The sequence below is a fragment of the Primulina eburnea genome, unplaced genomic scaffold (assembly GCF_022965805.1).
Source record: "Primulina eburnea isolate SZY01 unplaced genomic scaffold, ASM2296580v1 ctg424_ERROPOS1667910, whole genome shotgun sequence".
Classification (NCBI taxonomy): Eukaryota; Viridiplantae; Streptophyta; class Magnoliopsida; order Lamiales; family Gesneriaceae; genus Primulina; species Primulina eburnea.
In genome coordinates this window covers 125,699-150,019 of record NW_027331236.1, presented here as the reverse complement: position 1 = coordinate 150,019, position 24,321 = coordinate 125,699, and the positions used below count along the sequence as shown (strand labels likewise).

Here is a 24,321-nt window from a genome sequence, read left to right as displayed (position 1 = left end):
AAGCTGGCAACTGAAATCTTCTCCGCTGATCAGTTTAGCTATCCTGCTGTCAGTTGAACTCAAAAATCCTGCAAACAGCTAAACAACAAAATAACACAGCAAACATATAAACTATTATTAGAGGGTTTTGAAAATCATTTTAAAAACATTTTAAAACACAAAAAAAATCATTTTTCAAATGTCTTTTTTAGAACAGCTAGCTCTGATACCAATTGTTGGATCGAGTGCTTGCCGCTTCACCAAAATCCTCTAAAAACGTGATGAGCTACAATAGCTTGTGTTCTAAAAATGTGTACATAGATTAATTAAATCAAGTTTGGTTAGAAACCAAGCGGAAAATACTCGAAGTAATCATTCGTTAAGAAAACTGATAGATAGAATATAAACTGAAATAAGAAGACACGAGATTTTATGGATGTTCGGAGACTTCGACTGCTCTTACGTCACCCCTTTTACATCCTCGAGTAGGTACCACTAGAAGACTTTGATTCATACAACAAATGTAATAACCCACCCAGCTTAGGACTTACCCACTGCCTAACTGAACTCCTAGTCTAGAATGAAGGTAGCTCATTCCAGCCAACACTTTTTTAACATCTCTGTGAGAAAGACTACATACACAAGTTTATTGTCTTTGTGCAAGACTGTATTTGGGTGGTGGTGTGTGTGTGTGAACTGATCTCTGAAAACTACCCGAAAGTATTCTCACACATTAAGGGAATGTGCTTCTAAAACTAAGCTGATAACACGTTGAAGTGTTCTCTTTGGGTTGATTGCTTCTTGTAAGCTGATATGCAATATGTGTGCTCTTTCTTTTCTCTCTTATTATTGCACCACAAATTATTGTCTTCACTGATCTTCGGCTTCTATTTAGGCGTTTGGATGAATGTACAGTGAGACTCGGTGACTGCATTTGTTGCAGTTTGAATTTGTTCCACAAAATAGATATATGGAACAAATGGCTTTAAGCGCTGTTGTAACGTCTCTTATTGTACCTTGATCGTACAATAGCTTTTGTACCTTTGTGCACAGCTGGATTAAACTTGTCGTATCTGGAAACTGGTTCGCTCTTAACTGATTTTCTGAACTAGTCAGTTGAACTGGTCAGTTGAACCGGTCTTGAACTGATGAGGTGAAATCAATTGACTCGTCAGCTGAACTGATTTCACTGATTCAGTTGAACTGGTCAATTGTTCTTTTCATCAGTTTAACACTTCATTCTGAAAGTCTTCTGCCGAACAACCTATCAATTAGATAATCAGTTGAACTGCTCTTGATACTTTAGTTGTACTTGTTCAGTTCGATCAATCTGTTTGCACTTTCAGTTTGCGTCTCGATAGCTTTAGTTTAAGCTTGGTAACTGATCAATTCAAAGCCTGATCAGTTTCAGCTTCTGCGCACTTAGGTAAACTCATTAGAAACAAATAAACAAGTTTTATTAACATCAAAATCAAGATTGCGAATATGAAATATTCCAACAATTTCTTTATTTCCTGCACAACAAACTTAGTAATAATTCAATCAACTAAGAATGTTAAACAAATGACCAAGATAAATCGATTAAACAAGTGTATTTCGGAAATAAGAAAACTTATCCTTTGGTAACGGTTTTATGAAAATATCAGCCGCTTGTTGATCATTATGCACATATTCAAGTCGAATCTCTTTCTTCATGACATGTTCTCGGATAAAATGGTATCTGATGTCAATATGCTTTGTCCGAGGGTGAATAACCGGATTGTATGTTATTTTGATTGCACTCGTGTTGTCACAGAAGATGGGAGATTCAGTGGCTTGAATTCCATAATCTTTGAGCTGTTGTTGTATCCATAACATCTGTGCGCAGTATCTTCAAGCCGCAAGGTATTCCGCTTCAACGGTTGATGTGGTAATAGACGTTTGTTTCTTGCTAAACCACGATATTAGTCTATCACCCAAAAACTGACATGAACCGCTAGTACTTTTCCTGTCAATTTTTCAACAGGCATAATCTGAGTCTGGATATCCTACAAGATGAAGACTTGAATCTTTGGGGTACCAAAGACCCACATTAATAGTACCCTTAAAAGATATTTAAGGGTTCATTTAGTGGCAGTAAAATGAGATTGCAATGGATTAGATTGAAATCGAGCGCATAGACAAACAACAAACATTATATCTGGACGACTGGCGGTTAGATACAATAGTTAACCAATTAATCCTATGTACATTTTTTGTGTCCACTGAGATTCCCCTTCATCTCTTTCCAGTTTGATTGATGAGCTCATTGGGGTAGTGGCTAGGGAACAATTCTCCATTCCAAACTTTTTCAGCATATTTCTCGTGTATTTAGCTTGGTTAATGAAGATGACATCCTTTGACTGCTTGACTTGCAGCCCTAGAAAGAAGTTCAGCTCTCCCATCATGCTCATTTTAAAACTGCTCTTGCATTATCTTAGAGAATCTCTCGCATAATTTAGGATTAGTTGATCTGAATATAATATCGTCCACGTAAATTTGCACAAATAACGAGTTACCATCTTTTGAAAATTTAAATAAAGTTTTGTCAACTGTTCCAGTTGAGAAGCCATGTTCAAGCAAGAATTTAGTTAACGTGTCATACCATGCTCTAGGGGCTTGTTTTAGTCCATACAGGGCTTTATCTAGTTTTTAAACATAATCAGGATGAACGTGATTAACAAAACCAGGTGGTTTCTCTACATAAACTTCTTCATTTAACAAACCATTTAGAAATGCATATTTAACATCCATCTGATATACCTTAAAATCCTTAAATGCTGCAAAGGCCAGAAATATTCTAATTGCTTCTAGCCTAACTACAGGGGCAAAATATTCATCAAAGTCTATTCCTTCCTCATGCCTATAGCCTCGAGCTATTAGTCTGGCCTTATTTCTGATTATCGAACCATTTTCATCCATTTTGTTTCTAAACACCCATCTAGTACCAATAACGTGCATATTATCAGGACGAGGAACTAAATACCTAACTTTGCTTCTTTCAAATCGATTAAGTTCCTCCGGCATAGCTTTTATCCAGTTGATATCATGCAGTGCATCATCAATCTTCTTAGGTTCTAACTGGGAGACAACGCGGCATGCATAAATACATTAATCATTTGATTCCTAGTTCTAAGAGGGGCAGTAGGGTTACCGATGACCAGTTCAAGTAGATGGTCCTTTTTCCACTAGAGACATGGTCCATATGGATCTGGCTCGGTTGGTTGTGTGATGTTATTTTCTTGTTCCACCAACTCTTTTTCTATTTGAACAATCTCAGTTTGATGATTATTCTCTGGTTCGTTTATCTGATGAGTTAGTTCTTGAGCGGTTGGACTTTGCTCTGAGATGTTTTTACCTATTTCTCTCAAATTTATTTCGTCATCACTGCTTGGTTCAAAGTTAGTAGCATCAAGCTTATTGATTAGATCATGAATAGTGCTACTGCTATTGTCGTGACATATGGATGATTCATCAAATATATTATGTATGGATTCTTCAACAGTGAGAGTTCTTTGATTATAAAATCTATATGCTTTGTTCACTACTGAGTATCCCAAGAAAACACCATTATCGGATTTTACATCAAATGTGGTTAGGTGTGTCTTGCCATTATTATGAATGAAAAACTTACAACCGAAGATGCGGAAGTATCCAACTTCTGGATGCTTGCCGGTCCAGATTTCAAATGGAGTCTTTTCATGATTTTTATTGATCCTAGACCGGTTCTGAGTATAACAGGCCGTATTGATAGCCTCTACCCAAAACCGTTGTTAGATACCGGATTCTGCCAGCATGGTTCTAGCTGCTTCCTTCAGTGTGTGGTTCCATTTTTCAGCTACTCCATTCTGTTGAGGTGATCTAGCAGCTGACATCTCATGCTTTATGCCATGATCTTCGAGATAATATGATAGGAATTGGTTCAGAAATTAAGTTCCTCTGTCACTTCTGATTCTTTCTACTGTTGTACTTTTCTCATTTTGAAGTCTTTTGAGGAACTTGATTAGTTGAACCGCGGTTTGATTTTTGGAGCTTAAAAGTAGTACCCATGTGAATCTGGAGAAATCGTCAATTACCACAAGGGTATATTTCTTTTTCCCTAAGCTCATTACCGGTATAGGTCCAAACAAGTCCACGTGAAGAAGTTCCAGGCATCTAACTGATGAGTTTTTTTCTTTTTTTTCTTGAAAGTTAAGCGAACTTGTTTACCTAGCTGACAAGCACTGCAGATTCTATCTTTTGAAAAATCAATATTAGGCAATCCAAATACCAGTTTAAGCTTGCTAATGGTAGCAATGGATTTGAAATTAAGATGACTAAGTCGTTTATGCCAGAGCCAATTTTTATTACCATTTAAGGCAATGAAGCAAGTGGGCACCTTTAGACAGTCATCATTCCATTTTACCTTATATGTATTTTTCTCTCTATGACCGGTTAGCACCGAATTACCTGCAGCAGTTTTAACAGTGCATATATGTTTGTGAAATTCAACTGTTGTCACATAGTTGGTTTTTGCTAATCAGGTTATAACACAGGTTTTCTACCAGAAGTACATATTTTATAATGATCTTGCTATGTATAATCTTACCTTTTCCCACAGCTTTACCTTTAGAGTTATCACCAAAGGTGGTAGTTGGTCCTCTTTAGTTGACCATTTCTGATAAAAAGACTTTTATTTCCGATCATGTGGTTGGAACAACCGCTGTCCAAGAACCAGATCGACTCTTCCAAGTTCTTTGAAAATGAGAGATTGGTACTTTTTCCTGTTTGGGTCCTAAGCTGATTAGACCCTTAAGAATCAACACCTGGATTATCCTAAATTACTTTCAACGATGTGTCCCAAGGTGAGTGCGGTTAAGTGCATAATCAGGTGGTGTATGCAGTGTTCTTTCTATTCCAGTATGTTGTCTTTGCCGTATGTCATTGTCAATCACTTTGTACCTCTTTTGAATAGTTTGGTTATTGTGGTAGCGGTTAGGTCTTGTTTTTTAGTGATATCCGGTTGAACTTGGCTTTCTGCGGGAACAATCTGAACCACTGTGAACGGTTGGATTTTTCATGCGTCTGAGCCATGATCGGTTGGGATTAGCACTCTTAACTTCGGCATATCCTAAACCACATCGCCTTCCATTGTTCTCAAGATTTATATTCCGAATGCCTTGGACTTCAGGATTGTCATATTCATATATCATACTAGATCTGAAAAATTTAATTGATTTTAAACTGTCTTTCTCTAGTAACGGTTGAGTTGATGCTTTTGAAGTATTGCATTCGTTGATACTTTAACCTAGCCCGGTTCTGTCTCTGGCTGGTTTTTGCATCTCATGCATCTTAAAAAGTGAGGCAGAGGACTTGTTCCATGAGTTGACTATATTTATCAACCGTTTTTCCTTTTTTAATGTACCATGTAACAGTCTACGCAAATCATAATTCTCAGCAGCTAGCAGACTCAACTTCACTTTCAAACCGTCGATCTCTTTTTGCTGGGAGCAGCTAGAGAGAGTCAACTTGTTTTTTAAGTCTTGTTTTTCTGCTTTGGCTTCATCGAATTTGCGATAGTCCTTTAAACTCATTTACCATGTCGTGTAGTGCCATGATCAGATCTTCTCGATTGAATTCAATAGAGTCAAAGTTAAATACCATTTCATCTGAGAGTTCTTAATCTTCATTAGCCACGAGACATTTTACTTTATCATATTCACTTTCATGTTTAGATTCTTCAGAGATGGATTTTTCTAAATCTGATTCAGCCCATTTTCTTTTGTCCTCTTCTGCTACTAGAACTCGTTGACTATTCTTTTTGATGAACTTTTTATCGTCTTTAGACCGTCTCCTGTCAACCAATCTCTTTTCATCCTTTCTTGGCATGTTGCATTTTGTAATAAAATACCTCTTTTTTCCCACAGTTAAAGCAAGCTTGACCATCATCAATATAGTCCTTTTTGAAGTAGGGTTTATTAGTCTGAGGCTGATTATTACGCATGAAATTACCAAACTTTTTAACAAATGGAGACATGGCTTCATTGCTTAGTTGCTCAGCTGATTTCTTACTTGTGGACTCTTCGACCGGAAAAGTCTCGGTGGTAGCTGCCAAGGCCTTTGTTTGTTGGGAGGTTGATGGTTCCTCTTCAGTTCATATCCCAAGTTCGAAATCATATGCTTTAAGATCAGTGAAAAGATCATGGAGTTCCAGTTTATTCAGATCCTTCGACTCTCGCATTGCTATAATGTTTACGTGCCATTATGTGGGAAGAGCTCGTACAACCTTCAAAAGCAATTTCTCGATTGGAATATTCTTTTCCAAAGGAAATGAGTTCGATGATAATACTGCTGAACCGTTCATCAAATTCTGCAAGAGTTTCTCCCAGCTTTATCTTTGCATTATCAACTTCTGGATAGCAACAGTCAACTTATTTTCTTTAGTCTGGTCGTTTCCCTCACACAGTTGTGTGAGTTTTTCCCATATTTTCTTTGTTGTAGTGCAGTTCTTGCTTTTGGCAAACATATTTTTAACCAAGGTCTTATAAAGTATATCTTTTGCTACGTTATCGAGATTTGCCTTCTTCTTAGCCTCATTGTCCATTCAGAACGCTGTTTTTTCACCATTTGGGGAGCACCTTCAGTGGTAACTGTAGCTGTATTTACTTTTAAGATCTTCATTGACCAGTCAGTGAAGACGTACCACATATCGTCATCCTGGGCTGCTAGATGAGCATGCATATGAATTTTCCAATTGTCATAATCTTCCTTTGAAAACATAGGGATTTTGTTGAAAGATGCCATGAGTATTTTTTGGGTATCGATGTTTGAGAAGATCCTGCTCTGATACCACTTGTTGGGATCGGGAAAGAGTTTAGATTGGGCGAATGAACTCTTTCATATTTTGCTTTCTAAAACTGGTTTTCAACCGTTTTGAAGAGGTTGAAAATTCTTCTCAAACTTGTTAGAAATATGAACCACTGTAAAGTGCGGAAAAACGGTTCATGATTTCTGATGATAGCTTAAAACTTATTGGCAATCATATCAACAAATATAGTGAAAAGTAAGTGCTTGCAGAAAGTAAAGACACAAGATTTTTTATGGATGTTCGGAGATGAAAACTCTTATGTCACGTCACCCCTTCTTCCTCTTTAGGAAGGATTCCGCAAAAGAATTTGGCTTTACAAAAACTCTTTGCAATAGCCCACTCCAATCAGGACTTATCACGCTGCCTGTTTTGGAACTCTTAGTGATCACTTTACAATTTTTGATATTAAGAACACTAGGTTCACCAGACACCACGACTTAAAGAAATAACTCAAAGATTACTGATATTAGTAAAAAAATTGATTTTGGTAGCACGAAGATGATCCTTGAATAATTAGATATATTTATGTTTAGTGTGTGCTTATGAGCGATGAAATGTGTAGACTTTTGAGTGCGCTCTAAATCTTTAAATTATGCAAGCTTGTAATGATTCATCGTTGTGAATGTGATAATATATCGCGTGTGTACTTGCACATTTCATTTTTTGTTAATATAGGCGATCATTCCAACGGTCGAAAGGATTTGAGTAACGTTAACTTGTAACAGAGAGAAGCTTTGTTACTATCAGCTGCAAGTGCATTTAATGTTCTTCATATATGCATTAAATATTCTCTTTGCTGATATTTCCTTGAGTCCCGTTCTCTGAAGAGTTGTTGCAAAGTTGCCGTTTATGGCAACTGCTTGTATCCTCAGAGCTTTATGAGATAAATGAGCTTTCCTTTCTGGATAGTAATATTGTAACGCCCCAAATTCGACGACTGTCCTCACTGTATCAAAACGAGTCTTTTCAGCGTGCTTATGTCCTCACTCACACGCACCCTAGAAAACTTCCCAGGAGGTCACCCATCCCAAAATTGCCCCAAGTCAAGCACGCTTAACTTTGGAGTTCTTATGTGATGAGCTATCGAAAAGAAGATGCACTTGAGTGATATGAGTAGTACCAATCAAATCTTTTAAGCCCTCTTCAACTGTACAGTCCATTACATTGAACAGTCTCGGAATCCCTCTCATTCTCGTGTGGTCGGTTCATTCATGTTCCTTCCACCTAGAAGCCTGCCAGGAGCCGCTCATTTTCCGTGAAACCTCATGGCACCGGCGATCACCCCCCGCCCTCTTCGGCCCCGGGCCTCACAGATATAAATGCATATCATTCTCGGGACTGATGAAGGGACAAGTTAACTTTGAAGAGGTGCAAACTATTAAATGTCTTGAATTGGTCAGAGAATGTCTTTCATTCAGTAAGTAATAAATAATCTTCTTTAATGATGTCTTTGAATCAGCCGGATGAGAAGTTCATCTTCTTTTACTCTAATCGGTTGAATTATCAGCGGTCAGACTTCTTTAGTATATCATTTGTTTAAGCGGTTAAACTCTTTTTGTTGTAGCCGGTGAAGCAGTCCGGTTGCTAGGCTGGGCGATTGAACTGATATCTGTTACACATAAGATATGCAGTTGTTTTCGGAAATAGTAAAGTGCTATATTGATTTTTTCAATCACCAAAATTTTGGGCAATAATAATTTCTTAACATATTATATTCAAAATAATTATCTGAACTATACGTAAAGATATTGGGTTTTAAAATTAATTCTGAAAAAATATTTAATTTCAAAAATAAGGTAGATGGTAGTGTTTTGCAAAAACAGTTTTTTATTATTATTAATTTATTGAATTTGGATTCTTATTAGTAAAATATGAAAACAAAACATGTAAAAAAAAATGAATATTGAAACTCAAGTTCAATAATTTTAAAAATATATCACTTTAAATGATGAGTTAGTCAACCAAATTTTTTAAAAAAATTCTTTATATGTAAAATATTAATTAATTTATCTTTAAAAAAAATTTGAGCTTATTTTTGTTTTTTAATAAATTATTTATTTAAATATATGTTGGTTTCGTTTTCGAAAAAAATATATAAGGATATCTATCCACTTATTATATATTTTTTAAAAAATAATGGATTTGAGCTCCAACTTACATTTTTTGCATGTAGACTAATTTAAAAGATAATCATTACTTTATTTTCTCACAGGCAAAAATTTTTGAATCTGCGCAAAAAATTCAAAAGATAAATTTCTTAATATTTTTAAAATAAATAATTTTCTAAATTGTTGATCGGTTCACTATTTTAAAGTTATTTATCTTTCAAATTAGTCCATTTACAAAAAAAAATGGAAGTTGGATCTCCAATTCATTAATTTAAAAAATAATAAAATAAGTGGATCGACACATATACACCAATTTTTTTTGAAAAAAACTTAATCAACGTATATTTAAATAAATAAAATATTGTATTCCAACTATTATTTTTATTTTTTATTAATCATAATACTAGTAATAATAAATAAAAAATGAATGGATGGATACGTATGTAGGGATGTAAATGAACTGAACTGTTCGCGAGCTTTTCGGATCTCGGCTCGTTAAAAAGCTCGTTCGGGCTCGTTTGTTAAGCTTATCGAGCCAAGCCCGAGCCTTATTTTGGGCTCGACAATTTTGTTGAGCCGAGCTTGAGATTAATGATGTTCGGCTCGTTAGCTCGTGAACATGTTCGATAATAGGTTCGTGAGCTCAAAATTGAGCTCGGCTCGTTTAGCTGGCTCGTGAGCTCGAGCTCGAGCTCGGCTCGTTTAAGTGGTTCACGAGCTCGAGCTCGAGCTCGGCTTGTTTAGGTAGATCGTGAGCTCGAATTTGAGATAATTAATGAGTTTAGGTAGATCGTGAGCTCGAATTTGAGGCGTGAATCGAGAGTTTGGAGATCGTATAGGTCCCGAACCCTAGCTCTGATTCTGGTTTGGTTTCATCTCCAAATACATTGGGCAAAACAATTAGAGACAAAAGTTCAAAAGTTTCAGCCTCTCAGGTGTGTTTGAATATTGCTGCTACGGCAATGAATTTATTCTACTTAAGAAACTCATATTTGTTGGATTGTTAATGCAATGATATAAATATCTGTTAATGCAATGATATAAATTAATTCTAGCGTATGCACTCTCACTCCGTAGAAATTATTTCTAGCGTATGTAGAGACAAAAGTTCAAAAGTTTCATTCTGTTATTGCTGTTACGACAATGAATCTAGCGTATGCACTCTCACTCCTAATTAATTCTACATATGATTATATGTATATAATCTTATTATTTAAAGATATTATGGTTTGAAAATAATTATACTTTAAAGTAAATATATAAAAAAACTTAAAAAATTTTAATATAATAAACTGAATATCAGACATCAAAGGCAACCGACTAGATATCTAATGTCGTCGCATAGAAGAAACCTTAGCATTGTGAGGTTCAAAAATACAAGGCCACGTACGTGATACATTATATAGTATCATATTACAATATGATATGGTCCAAAATTATATAAGCCCACATAATTCATTATATTTATATATATAATATTCATTTATTCAAAATTCTAAAGTGTATCTTACAGAAATTACAATGTTATAACATTAGTAGAAAAATCGGATTTTACTTTGGCAGGCTTTACTTCGGCAATAATAAATTACGACGTAATACATTACCAATAACTTCAGTAATAAGACAAGCGAAGTAAAATAATATATTTTACTTCGGATGTTTAAAAACACGGGCTTCACTATATTTTTTATTATATTTTACTTCGGCATATCAATGTTGACGAAGTAAAAAAATAAGAAAAATAAGTTCATGCTGAAGTAATAAGATGAACCGTGCAGATTAACAAAGGAAACTAAACTATACTGAACATTTAGCGACGGTTTGTCGCTAACAAACCGTCGCTGATTAAATCAGCGACGGTTTTTCAAACAATTCGTCACTAATAACGACGGTTTTTTCGCACATATGCGCGCACACTTCAGCGCATATGCGCGAGTGCCTCTGTTCTCGCATCGTAGCTACTGGCCTCCTCGCGCATATGCGCGCGACAGAGCGCGCATATGCGCGAGGTCTTCTGAGCAAAAACGAGCTCGCTTAACGAGCTTGTTTAACGAGCCGAACCCGAGCCAGGCTCATTAAACAAGATAAACGAGCCATTAACGAGCCGAGCCCGAGCTTCATAACTTCCGAACGAGCCGAGCCCGAGCTTCAAACCAAAGGCTCGTAACGAGCCCGAGCCGAGCAAATAGTTTAACGAGCCGAGCCCGAGCCTGATACTGTTCGACTCGGCTCGGCTCATTTACATTCCTATACGTATGTATTTTTTTCGAAAACTAAATCAACACATACTTAAATAAATAATTTTTTTAAAGATAAATTAATTAATATTTTAAAAATAAATTTTTTTTAAAGTGACTTATTTTTTCAAATTATTGAACTTGAGTTTTTACTCTCTTTTTTGCATATAATTTTCCTATTTTACGAATAAGATATATGTTCAAATTCAATAAATAATAATAACGATAATAAAAAAATAAAAAATAAAAAAAAACATCTTCCACTGCCTTGGTAGCTTGGACGCTACAATTTTGCAGCATCGGATGCTACTAGTGTCGGACGCTGCAAAATATATTGCAACGGCTGTCATTGATGGTAGCGTTTTGCCTTTATTTTGTAAAATTCCACAATATACCTTATTTTTAAAATTAATAAATAAAAAAACAAAGATATTATATTCAATTTGGTCCGTTCATACCATTTCAAAGAACAAGAATTGCTTGGTCATAAACTGTATATTTGATGTTTATGATTTTAATTTATATATTTTTTATTTTTAGAATAGGAAAACAAAGAAAATTTTGGGGTTTAAATGGAATATTAAAAATTTTTGATTCGATTAATCTTGTTTTGCATGTACTATCGATTCAATTTGAATTCAATGAATAAAAGTGCATATAAGGATATAAAAGTGATTTTTTTTAGAAGTTTGTTATAATTAGATCTTGAACTTGAGATTTTGTCACAAATTTGAAATCTTGTTGCGATTGAAACTATAAGTAATTGGTCCTAAACTTATAATTTTTATGTCCTCATCCCACTTTTTGCTTCACATAATTGTCAAACAAAAAACTTTCATCTAAACAAATACAAATCTTACAATATTCTCTCTCAATTGTGGCTTCAAAACAAAACATCATATCCATCGAAATCTATTACATGAACACGAAAAGCATCATTTCCATTTTCATGTTGATGCTTTTCCATTTGCTTCGCTGAGATTACCAATGATTTTTTACAGTACCGCAACTCAATATATCGAAGTGTATCTATTTCTCTTATACCACTAGGAATCTCATTAATCTGCTTGGGACGCTCAAGAATCAAGCTTTCAAGACATGGGAAATGCTCTTTTTCCATTTCCCACGTCAACAGAGAATCCAAGGAAGAAAGGAAGTACTTGAGTTGAAGAAATTGACCTTCCATCATCACCCACTTTGAATCTTTATTGACTGCCATCGTTCTCATCTCGAGTACTTGAAGATTCGGAAGCGACGCAATTAAGGTCATATTTTCCCAAGGAAAACGGACTCTTTTTAGAAATAACTTCTTTAGACCGATTGGAAAAGCATGGTTCCATGTCATTGAGGGACCAGGCCAGCAGCACATTGAGATTTGCAAGTCCTCGAGGCTTTGTAAATGGCAAAGGTTTTCGAGATTATAATAATCCCAATCATGATCATTCATATAATATTCAACAGCCAATTTCTTCAGATTCACAAGTATTTTGATTATCTCTTCGGTAAATATGAAATCGGCCACTGGCTCAATTGTTTGTAGATCACTTTCATGAACAATTCCTATGTCAGATGAGTAGGATAAACGAAAAGGCCGAGTGTGCCAAATCAGATGCCTTAACTTGGGCATCTTTAAAATTTCATATGGTACTCGACCTATGCTTCCTTCCAGATAAACAACTATAGTTTCGAGATTGGGATGTATCGATATTGAGACTGGAAATCCAAAATCAAAATTGAAAGCAAAGTACCTTAAATTGACGAATGTAGAGATTACATGTGAAATTTTCGGCCAAGTTACTTGGGATACATCCAAGACACCGACGTACCTAGACCTTAGATCTATTGTTGGCGCTTTATATTTCTCGGAGAAAAGTAGAACCGAACGCACGCTCGAATCTAGGATTTTCCATTCTTGACATATATTTGTGCAATGAATTTGGAGGCGCCGATATGGTTTGTCTATGATTTCTGTTCTGGAATTCATTTTGGATGAGACACCATGAAGAAACCCCTCTTCTTCAGCTTTTGTTATGCAAATCTCCCTCAACATATCATGGATTGTAACAGATTCGAGTTTCCCGTCAATCCCTTTCTTGCTCACTAAGAGCAAACTTCTGTTCACCAGATCCTCCAAACAACGTTCCCCCACATCTTCCAACCATTTGAACTGATCATTTGGTTTCAGAAATCCCTCAGCAACCCACAACTTAATTAGCTTAGAAACATCAATTTCAGAATCTTCTGGAAAAGCTGCAATGTAGAGGAAACATGGTTTTAGTCGAAGAGGCAACCGATCATAACTAAAACACAGTATCTTTGAGCATTGAAGCGCAATTGTGGGTTCTCTAGAACTTATATTTTCCGAAACATTTTCCCACACTTCTTCTCTCGTCACGTTGCCTGAAGAAAGGATTAGTCCTACAACCACCACGATGGTGAGTGGGAGTCCCCTACAATTTTCCGCAATCTTCTTCCCGACTTTCACCAGTTCGAGAGGACAAGACTGTTGTTCAAAAACACTTTCTCGAAGTAATTCCCAACTTTGATCATTATTTAAACAGTTCATTTGGTGAACAGGAGCATCGGAAGATCTCGCATGAGAAGCCACATCTAATAGCCTGGTGGTTAACAGGATTCGACTTCCACTACCATCATCCGGGAATGTCATCTTGAAATCATCCCATGCCTTGGTACTCCATATATCATCAATCACAATGAGATATCGCCTCCCAATGAGACATTGATACACTAGTTTTGCCAGTTCTGCTTCGTTCTCATTAGATTGTTCATTCTTGAGGGACTTCAAAAGCCCTGAAAGAACATCTCTCCTTCGATACTCTTGTGACACTGTGATCCATGCGCATTTGTCGAAGTGTTGAGAAAGGATTGAATCGTCGTATGCTTTTCTAGCCAGAGTCGTCTTCCCGATTCCCCCCATCCCAACAACTGGGATAATTTGGAGGTTAGGAGAATCTTCAAATAACCGTTCTTTGATTACGATCAAGTCATCATCAAATCCCACAACCATTTTTTTGGCAGTGGCTTGGACCGTGGATGAACGGTCGACAGGAAAAGAATAAGATACGGATCGGAGATCTTTTGTCGTGTCCCTGTTGTTCATCTTCATCGTCTCTTCCCAAATAAAACCAATCCTTTCAGACGCCATGGTTAAGTCTCGATCCAAGTTCAAATCAGCCTCTTCAGTACTCCCATCATCATCAATAGTTGACACCGAACACTGATACGAATCCATGAAATCTTGAGCTTCAAATGCAGCTTTTCTAATCCCATTTCCCTCACGACCAAGTGTTTCTTGATGCTTATCTGAATAATCTTCGAGGAAAGCAACGATGAAATCAACTTTTTCCTTGAGAGAAACTTTTTTTTCTTTGTGAAGAGGATCGATATACTTCTCAAGATTCAAAATCTCTCGCAATGATCGAGCAACAGCAAGAAGCGCGGCATAAGCAGCAGCCATGGGAGGAAAGAAAAATGGAGCAAGTACTAACTAGTTCATGTGATAGTTGATTGTTTAGTCAATTACTTATTTAGCTTGTGGGAAACAGCTGGGTAGCATTCATTAATCATTATAATATATTTTCTCCTATCAATTATTTTAAATTTTTATTAACTTAAATATGATTTATTAAAATATATGACAAGTTGTATAGTGAGTTTGGTAAATGTCGACTCAAATTTTAATATTTGTTAAAGTTTAAAACAATGTATATATTGACATGTTACTTCGGCATAAATTCCATGTTGTATTCAATGGTTCTTATTCATTTTCATAGGTGAGGTTCACGAAAAAATCAAGAACCTTTCTCAATATTAGCTTCAAACTATATATTTTGACATCCTCAAATAATTGAATTTGAGTATTTAAAAGGTAAAATCAAGTATTTGTGGACTCGAATTATGTCTTTTTTGTATTAATTTAGGTATCACATTTTTATTTCACGAATGTTATTATCAATGCCACTCATTATTAACTTCATTTTTAACTTCCTCAAATAATTGGATATGAGTATTTATGGAGTAAAATCAATTATTTATAGACTCGAATTAGATACTCTTTGTACCAATTTAAGTATTACATTTTAACTTCACAAATGACACCATCAAAAGTCACTTAATATTAGTTGAAACTCAAGTATTTTCTTACACAGTTAGAGTATTCAAATAGTCAAATCAAATATCTGGAACACCAAAATAGGTATGTTATCGGTCAAAATAAATATTTTTTCTTATTCTGTGATGAGTGAGAAATTGTGTTTTTTCAAAAATTAGATGACATGAATAAGTCATCTTAATGAAATTTCAATGAAAAGACCAACAATGACTGAATTTATGGTGACCGCTCGAAAATCTAGTATTTTCTTACACATTTGGAGTATTCAAACAGTCAAATCAAGCATCTGGAGCTCCAAAATAGATACTTTATATGTCAAAATAAGTATTTAATCTTATTTCATGATGAGTGATTAACTATGTTTTTTAAAAATAAAATGACATGAATAAGTTATCATAATGCATTTTTCATGAAAACACCAACAATGACTGAATTTATGGCGATAGCTCGAAAATATAGCGAAATCAAGTATCTGAAACCCCATAATAAATATTAATTTGGTAGATGGAGAATACACAATTATTTTAATGGAAAAAATTATATATTTATTTGAATAATAAAAAGGCAAAAATGTAAATTGTTGTCGAGTATTGATTTGAAAAAAAAATTACATAAGTATTAAATCTTAAATCAAAGATGCACAGATATATTTTTTTCAAATTTACCATTTAAAAGATGATACTTGGCTAATAAATTAAAACCTTATGGGCCATAAATTCAAATGGTCCGAGTCTTGGAAAGTCAACAGTACAATATGACAACCGGCAATCACGATCATTTTTTTTAATAAAAATTGTGCATAAACAAAGATTGGTTAATTGTCGGTAACAAAAAATATAATGATATTGCCTTCTAAGTTATCGGTCAATTTTATGAAACAAATCTCTGATTAAACTTAATAAAAATTCTCATTTTTATGTCCAAAGTATAATTTTTTGTTTGTTATGTTATGTTAATTTGAGTGTAAAATATTTGATCCGTGAAAAGAATAATTTTTATGTCCAAAATGATGTTATGTAAAAATATCGTATGATATGTGTTGATTTAAGTGAATATTATTTTCATACTAAAAATATATTGTGTAATATATATTAATATTTATCTATTTAATTTTTGCAAAATCTTTTGGTCATTAACGTATTTCGAGTTGGTCCAAACTCGAGAAAAAGGCAAAAACTTGTGTGAGACGGTCTTACGGGTCGTATTTGTGAGACGGATCTCTTATTTGGGTCACTCATAAAAAAATATTACCTTTTATGCTAAGAGTATTACTTTTTATTGTGAATATGGGTAAGGTTGACCCGTCTCACGGATTATGACCCGTGAGACGGTCTCAAATGAGACTCACTCCGAGAAAAAATATATGAAAATTAGGATAAAGGGGGATGATCGGAATAAACAAGTGTGTAACAATTTCGTCTAATTAAATAATTAAGATGTTCTAATCGACTATTTGTTATTATTTATGAATAAAAAATTAACTGAATAAAATTATCAATGACGATGCATAAGCTTTTATATGAGTTGAAATAGTGTTTCGTTTTGTACTCATTTCTCAAAGAAGTAACTAAATTTTCTAATTAAAGATCATTTTAGAATAGTGGCATCTCATAGATCCTAGAGCTATAAAATGGGACGAGATTTTCCCAACTCAACCAACTAAATTTGGTTAGCGGGTTGAGTCAATCCGACGAACCTAACTCGTATTGACAATTCTAAAATTTCTATTCAGAAACTGAAATTGTTGTTCAGTCCCTAAGTCAGAGTTCTTTTATTTTAACTCCCTAACATATCAAACTTTTTATTTTGCACTCCTTGTTCTAGGATTTACCTCATTTATTTACAAATTTCATTTTTTTAAAAAAAAAATCTTTTTTTCGTCTCCTCCCTCAACCCCATTTTTCTCAAACCTTAAAACAAAAAACAATTAGAAAAATTTCAAAGCTACGAATCGCTATTGCTACTCTATCACCTTCTCAATCCTGCCCTTCTTTTTCCTTCCTCTTTCTTTTCTTCACCACTCGTCTTGGCTCTACAAAAAAATAGCATACAAGTTTAAAAGGCATATTGGAGAAGTTGAATTTGAGTGACGAACAACCGTCAGCGATGAATTTCCCCTGTTCCTCGGCAAGGTTTGGTTTTTCAGTCCACGTAATTACCCTTGTTTGGTTTCATTCTCATTTGCCGTATGCCCATGTCTCCATCTTAAATGGGAAACAAACCTCAAATCACTGAAGCCACTAACCATTGGAAACCATTGACAAAGACACGATTTTTAGTGACCACAATTGACGAAGAAACAAAAACAATGAGAACCCAGTCACCCTGGAAAAATGGTATGTTTGGATCCCTCAGAATTTATGCATATATTCTCAAGTTATTTACCAAATTGCAAACAACTTATACCGTAATTGTTTTAATATGTACCACAATTAACTTATTTTGTACCATTAATTTAGTTTCTAGTGTCTTGTTTTTAATATTTTCAGACAAATTATATTGCATTGTGCCACAAATTAACCTATTTTATGCTAAGAATTTAATTGTCAGTGTCATGTGTTTATTAGTGGAAAAACATGATAAGAAGTAGTTTTTTTAAACCTTACTAATTGATAAGACATATAAATTTGGGTTGAGACAATGATAATTTTCCTCGAAATTTATTCTTATATTCTCACGTCATGTGCCAATTTTTAGTAGTATTATCTCGGATTCTCACAAAATAAAAATATTTAAAATTTGTTCCACTACTCTTACTATTATTATATAATAATTAGTATTGTTATATTTTTTAGTAGTATTGTCTCGGATTGTCACAAAATCCGGGTTCGTAACCTCCGGATCATAATATGTAAATATATCATTTTTTAAAATTTGTAAAATAATTTTAATATTTATCATATTTAATAAAAAAACCCTGAAAATATTACTACAAAAATTACCACAACATATACATAACAAATGATACAATTAATTAAAATAAACAACTTTTAAGACCCGTTCGAATGAATTTGGAAACAAACTCAAGCGAACATGTCATAATCTGATAGTATTAAAAAATATTATCAGAACACATGATTAAGAAAGAAAATAAAATCAATACAGAAATAGTGAAAATATTGTTTATATTATAGATTAATTGTCATTTCATTGGAATATTGAAAAATGACATTCTCTTAAGAATTATGATCGTTTCATTTTCATTTCTCAAAAAGTGATTAGAAAATATCGGGAAAATAATTTTCTGGCATGAAAATGTGACATGATAATTTTTTTAGTGCATCTTAAACTTAGAACTCTGTAGGTCGCAAGAACTAGCTTAAAAATTATGAAGAAATTCAAGAATTTGACACTGAACTAAGAAACTGTAAATATTTCAGTTAGTGCATAATAGTTTAGGAGATCATAACTAACGATTAAATTTGAGACTCATGATCGTTTTGCATTATTATTTTTGAAAACAAATTTTTGTAACTTTTATTTTACAATTAAATCGGTCTTAATGTGCTTAATTTACCTAAGATTATTCATTCCTAAACTTAAAGCCTTAAAGACCCTAATATTTTAACACCTAAAATTCGAAATTTATAAAATAAAAACTAGGGTTCGTGGGACTCCTAACAGCCGAAATTTTGCACACACCACATACACGAAAATTCGAAAATTGGAGAGCAAAGTTCAAGGGTCTTTGTCGCCAGTTCGTTCTTCTTCGCAACCCACATCAATGATTGAATATTCGAACGTTTTTAACCCAAAAACACGCTTCTAAACTTTCTTTTTGCTCCATTCAATTCATATTATGCATGCTTTAATATTTTAAACATGAAAAATTATTTAGATAAAAATATTCAACGTTTAAGGGTTTGTTTTCAACGTCCTTGATGATGTTACGCTTGTTTGAGACGCTTTATGATTCCTAAGGACACGTTGCAAATATGATACGTTTATGGGATCATAAAAAGAGTCGCCTAACGGAGGAACGTAGGCTGGAAACATGCATGGTTATGGAAATAGGATCCTAGGGTTTTCTAGAGTCTTCCATGGAGTTTTTGGCACATGATTGGCTAGGCCAAGGTGAGGCAGCACCAGGGATTGGACCAGGCCCTGTGCGGCTGCAGCTGGAGGTTAGGAAATGTGGGGACCCGGACGCTGATCTTTCCTTAATTATCTTTGGGATTTAATTATCAATTCAGATAAAACAGGGTCTAAAAAATTTTCTTTTTAAAATACAAGTGCGGAAGGTAATGACATCTACGTAATATACATATCTGTATAAAACTACGTTTCAGTACAAAAATACAATAATGTACAATAGTCTTTCAATTAATCTAAGGTTCGACTACTAAAGTTCAAGTAATAAAACCTATCTATATCCAAGTCCGGAATCACCACGCTAAACTCGTCTTCTCTCATCATCTTCTCGACCCCGATCTTGCCCCACCTGTTGTCATGCACACATACAAAACAAGACAACAGCCGGATACTCCGGTGAGAATAAATCCCAGTATAAAACATGGTAAGCATGTATAGAAACAATCTAAATCATAAAACATGCTATCATGAACATATTCAAAAGTAATAGATTTCATAATCTATAAAATCAAATTAAAATAAGCATGCAACTCAATTCAGATGAACATGCAGTTTAATCAAATCATAAACACATGCTATCATAACTGAAAGCAATAAAGATGGGTTTCATAGTCTATGATACCACATCCATAAACACATGCAGTTCTAGTCAAATCATGTCTAGACTCGACTCAACTATAACTCTAGAGATCCCGTTGTGAATAAGACGATCTATCACCTACTCTCCAATCGGGGTGACGGTACGTCTTATTCCTAGAATTCGGTCTGATCTGTATCCACATCTACCATAGGAGACTGATCTTCCCTTAAAGCTGTGATATCACCGAACGTCTAGAAGTCTCACTGATCTGTCAAGACTTTCCTATCTTAAATGCAATGAATATTAATCTTTAAACAAAGCATAATCATATCAAAACATAAATAATAGTCTAGTATGTGATTTTATTGGGAACTCAAATGGGGTCTCAAATGAGTTATGTCTTCCCGAATATCACATGAATTATACCTTTGTCGTCTCGGTCTGACGAAGACGATGACTTGTACTCAAATCTGTCCATATCAAATCTGAAATGACAATATCAAATACCCTGTATCAGTGAATAACTTAATACATAATCTGTTCTGATAAATACTTAACTCAGTACATAATCTGATCAATATCTGAACAGAATACAATTCAATTCATGTCATCGATATCACAATAAAATCGAAATCATATCTGAATTTGATCAATCTAAATCAACTGATGTTTTGACGGCATAACAATACAATCTGAATAACCCCGTCAGTTCTGAACATCACCAATATAATACTGGAACTCATAATCGGTGTCAATATAATTCATAATCTGAATACTAACACAATTCTGATATAGAATCTCAGTCAATATCTTTCAAAAATCATAACAATTACAGAAACAATCTGTTCTTTAATCTGACTTCAATTCTATAATGTCTACTGTAGCAGAAACATCATATCTGAATCATATTCAATTCTGACAATATCATAAATTCAAAACATGTCTAAACGTAACAAAACTTACGTCCAGTTGTAGCCTGCGTTGATAGAAACACAGTACTGAAGTCGGATTCAAAATCAGACGGACGGATTGTTCACAATTTCCAAATCTTCCCTTGGTTTCCTTTTTCTTTTTCTTTCTTTTCTTTCTCTTCCTTCTCTCGTTTCTGATGGATTTCGCATGCTTATATATATATATATATATATATATATATATATATATAAATATACTCCCGTTTCATGATACAAGGGCAAGTGGCGTTGTGCATGTTCTGCACGTTTCGCGCATATGCGCCAACAATGTCGCGCATATGCGCAGTTATAGAAACTAGCATTTGTCTTCTCGCGCATATGCGCCAATTATTCCGTGCATATGCGCCAATCATTCTGCCTATTCCGCGCATATGCGCCATTTATGTCGCGCATATGCGCCAGTTATGCAAACTAGCGCTTTGACTTCTCGCGCATATGCGCCACTTTTCTCGCGCATATGCGCCGTACCTACTGCCCCTCCCGCGCATTTGCGCCATTTACGTCGCGCATATGCGCCAATGCTACTGGACGTTCCGCGCATGTGCGCGCATTCAAGTCGTGCATGTGCGCGGGGACTTGTATTGGCACCTTTTGTCAATTCTTTTCTCGACTCTCCCGGTCTAATCGGTTCCGTCTATAAGTATCTCAATTAACCAATAAATCATTTCAGATTAATTTCTGATTACAGTAATAAAATCTCGGGCATTACAGGAAAGGTTCAAGATGGGCTGGACAGTGGCTAGACAAAGGGGAGCAACAACCGCGAGCCATAGGAATTGTGTTGGTGCGCACGGTTGGATGAAGGAACAAGGACGGTCTTGAGCAGCTTGGGACTGGTCCAGGGGAGTCGGCAATGGTCCTAGGTGGTTCCTCGGATGGGTGGTCATAGCAGGTTGCACCAGGGAAGGAGCCGTGATTGATGGGAAAGGTCTAGGCGCGCGGCTTGTGCAAAACGAAGGGGAGGATCACGCCCATGGCTAGGCCTGGCTACATCTAGGCTATGCGAGTCGATGAAGGTCCAGGACATTAGGCTAGGGTCTGTTTCGGTCAGGGTCCGGGTTGGTTCGAGGGTGGTTCGAAAGTTTTTGGGAAAAATGTTGCTTAGGAAGGGTTTAGGGTTCGGTTTTGGCTTGGGTAAGAAAATTGGTTCGGACCGTGGTTCGTGGCTCATGGGGATATTTTAGGTATGAAAAGTTTATTTTTAAAATTTGGGACGAAAACATTAAGTTTTTAATTTATTAGGGTGTAAAATGCTTTACGGTTTAGCTATTATGTTATAAAATCTAAATGCTCGGGTTTACGTTTAAGAAAATATCAGAAGTCAAATTTAAACTTATATGATGATATGGGATAGGCTCGAGTCAATAAAAGTAAGGGAAAGTCAAAATTGGGAAAGTTCGAGGTCCAAAGGTAAAATAATCATTTTACGTCCCAGGTAGTACGAAAGGTTTGGCGATGTCTTGAAGAATCATAATGAATGCTAAATGATATTTTAAAATATTTATAATGAAAATATGGTATTTTATATATGCTAAAACTATACTATTTTTCCTGAAATATGCTATTTTTAGAGTTTTGAAGGATGCGATATTTTATGCATAAAAGGAAAGAAAAATATTTTGAATGATGTGAATTGACTGTGACAAATAGGATATGATATGATATGATTGGGGATATCGTGAGAGAAAAAAGCTCAGAGAGAGCCCGTTTACGGGGGAAGGCCCCAGAGAGAGCCCGACGATCTTATTTCCAATTTTGGCTGAGGCCCAGTGACGAAATTTGTTGTCGCCCCGCCCCCATGAACATTGTTGAGCTACGAATGATCAGCCGATCACATGATACGATTACAATTAGTCACTTTCAAGGATCAAATGTCACCCAAAATGATACGATGATGAAAAGCTTTACGATTTATGATTTGTTATATGATTACGAGCTTTTACGCCAACTTATTTTATTAAAAGATTTATTTTAAAGTTGCATGTGCCTGTATAGTATTATTTGTTACGTATGGTTAGAACGTGCTAAATCATTATACTCACTAGGTTTGAATGGTCGCAGACGATGATGATTTTGAGGGAGGCACTGACGCTTGAGTGCATCGGGTCCGGCAATACACTCTCGAGGGACATTTATTTTCCGCATTAGCTTAGTATTTAAAGTTTTGTTACAATCGTATTTGAATACGTGACATCGTCCCAAATTTTGTATTATATTGTCAAGTGAAACGGGAAAACACACTCAGCATCCCAATATTTGCTTGGAATAATTGTCGAACAAAAAACTTTCATTGACACAAATACAAAATTTTGATGAGCTCTTCATCAAATATAAAATCGATCACAGTCTCAATGGTTTGTAGATCACTTTCATGAACAATTCATATGTCAGATGAGTAGGATAAAAGAAAAGGCCCAGTGTCCCAAATCAGATGCCTTAACTTGGGCATCTTTAAAATTTCATATGATACTTGCAATAGACTGCCTCACCCGAAGTCAGTTACGCGAACAACTATAGTAATTTCGAGACTGGGATGCTTTGATATTGAGACTAGAAATCCATCAGGCAATGATACATAGTCTAAGGCAAAAGCAAAGTACCTTAAATTGATGGATCTAGAGATTACATGTGACAATTTCGGCCAAGTTGCTAGGCGCATCCAGTCTTTTTTAAACTTCATGTCTTTCTGAAGAGTTGTAATACTTCATGTTTCACTGTAGATATTATTAACTTGTCTTTCTGAAGTTGTTCTCAATCTTTTTTTTTAATTACAATTCATGTTTGATATTATTTTTAGTAATAATTAATAATAATAATAAATTGAAAGATAAAAAATTATGATCTTTAGGACTTCAACTTCTCTTTATTGTTTGCAAAACTTGCAATTTCTCAACCAAAATTTATACATTTTCCTTTTCTTTTTAGCTTTTCACAATTTAATTGTTTAAATGTCAAATTTGTTTCAATCAGATTTTTGCACTTTTTTTGGTACATTTTATTTGGCTATTTTTTTTTTTTTTTTGGTTGATATTTGTTTTGTTTATTAAGCTAGATCCATTTAATCAATTCTAAATTAGTTGGGATCTTATTTATCGAAAAAAAAGTTGGAAACATATCATTTTTACTTTTTTTTTTATCAAAATTTTAGATTTAGTAAATTTGATTAAAAAAAAAATTTAGAATTGCATGTGAACACTATCTATACTTTTTGTCATGATCAAATGGATGCTCTGAAATGAAAATCAAAAAGACACTTTCATTTGTTTTTTAAAAATAACGATGCTTATATATTCAATTTACCATTCAATTTGTGTATTATATGTTATTTTTTCCATATTAAATTTTAAAACATTGATT

At 34.7% G+C, this 24,321-nt stretch overlaps 3 protein-coding genes across 3 annotated transcripts in view; all 3 read right to left on the bottom strand.

Annotated features, from left to right (window-relative positions):
- Positions 1 to 12,000: 12,000 nt before the first annotated feature.
- LOC140821101 (putative late blight resistance protein homolog R1A-3) lies at positions 12,001 to 14,749 on the bottom strand. Its single transcript, XM_073181514.1, has one exon. The coding sequence runs from the start codon at positions 14,665 to 14,667 to the stop codon at positions 12,073 to 12,075; it is 2,595 nt and encodes an 864-aa protein (XP_073037615.1). The 5' UTR covers positions 14,668 to 14,749; the 3' UTR covers positions 12,001 to 12,072.
- LOC140821102 (putative late blight resistance protein homolog R1B-12) overlaps positions 12,657 to 24,321 on the bottom strand; it is a 27,470-nt gene continuing 15,805 nt past the window's right edge. The window contains exon 2 of the mRNA XM_073181516.1: positions 12,657 to 12,749. Within this exon, the coding sequence (XP_073037617.1) occupies positions 12,737 to 12,749 (13 nt within the window). The 3' untranslated portion in view covers positions 12,657 to 12,736. The remainder of the gene's footprint in view (positions 12,750 to 24,321) is intronic.
- The window catches only part of LOC140821100 (putative late blight resistance protein homolog R1A-10), a 7,971-nt gene continuing 6,926 nt past the window's right edge, over positions 23,277 to 24,321 (bottom strand). Inside the window, exon 2 of the mRNA XM_073181511.1 lies at positions 23,277 to 23,564. Within this exon, the coding sequence (XP_073037612.1) occupies positions 23,450 to 23,564 (115 nt within the window). The 3' untranslated portion in view covers positions 23,277 to 23,449. The remainder of the gene's footprint in view (positions 23,565 to 24,321) is intronic.

What these genes read in the sequence shown, in the direction of transcription:
- LOC140821101 (XM_073181514.1), bottom strand. Translation starts at nt 14,667, where the DNA reads ATGGCTGCTGCTTATGCCGCGCTTCTTGCTGTTGCTCGATCATTGCGA.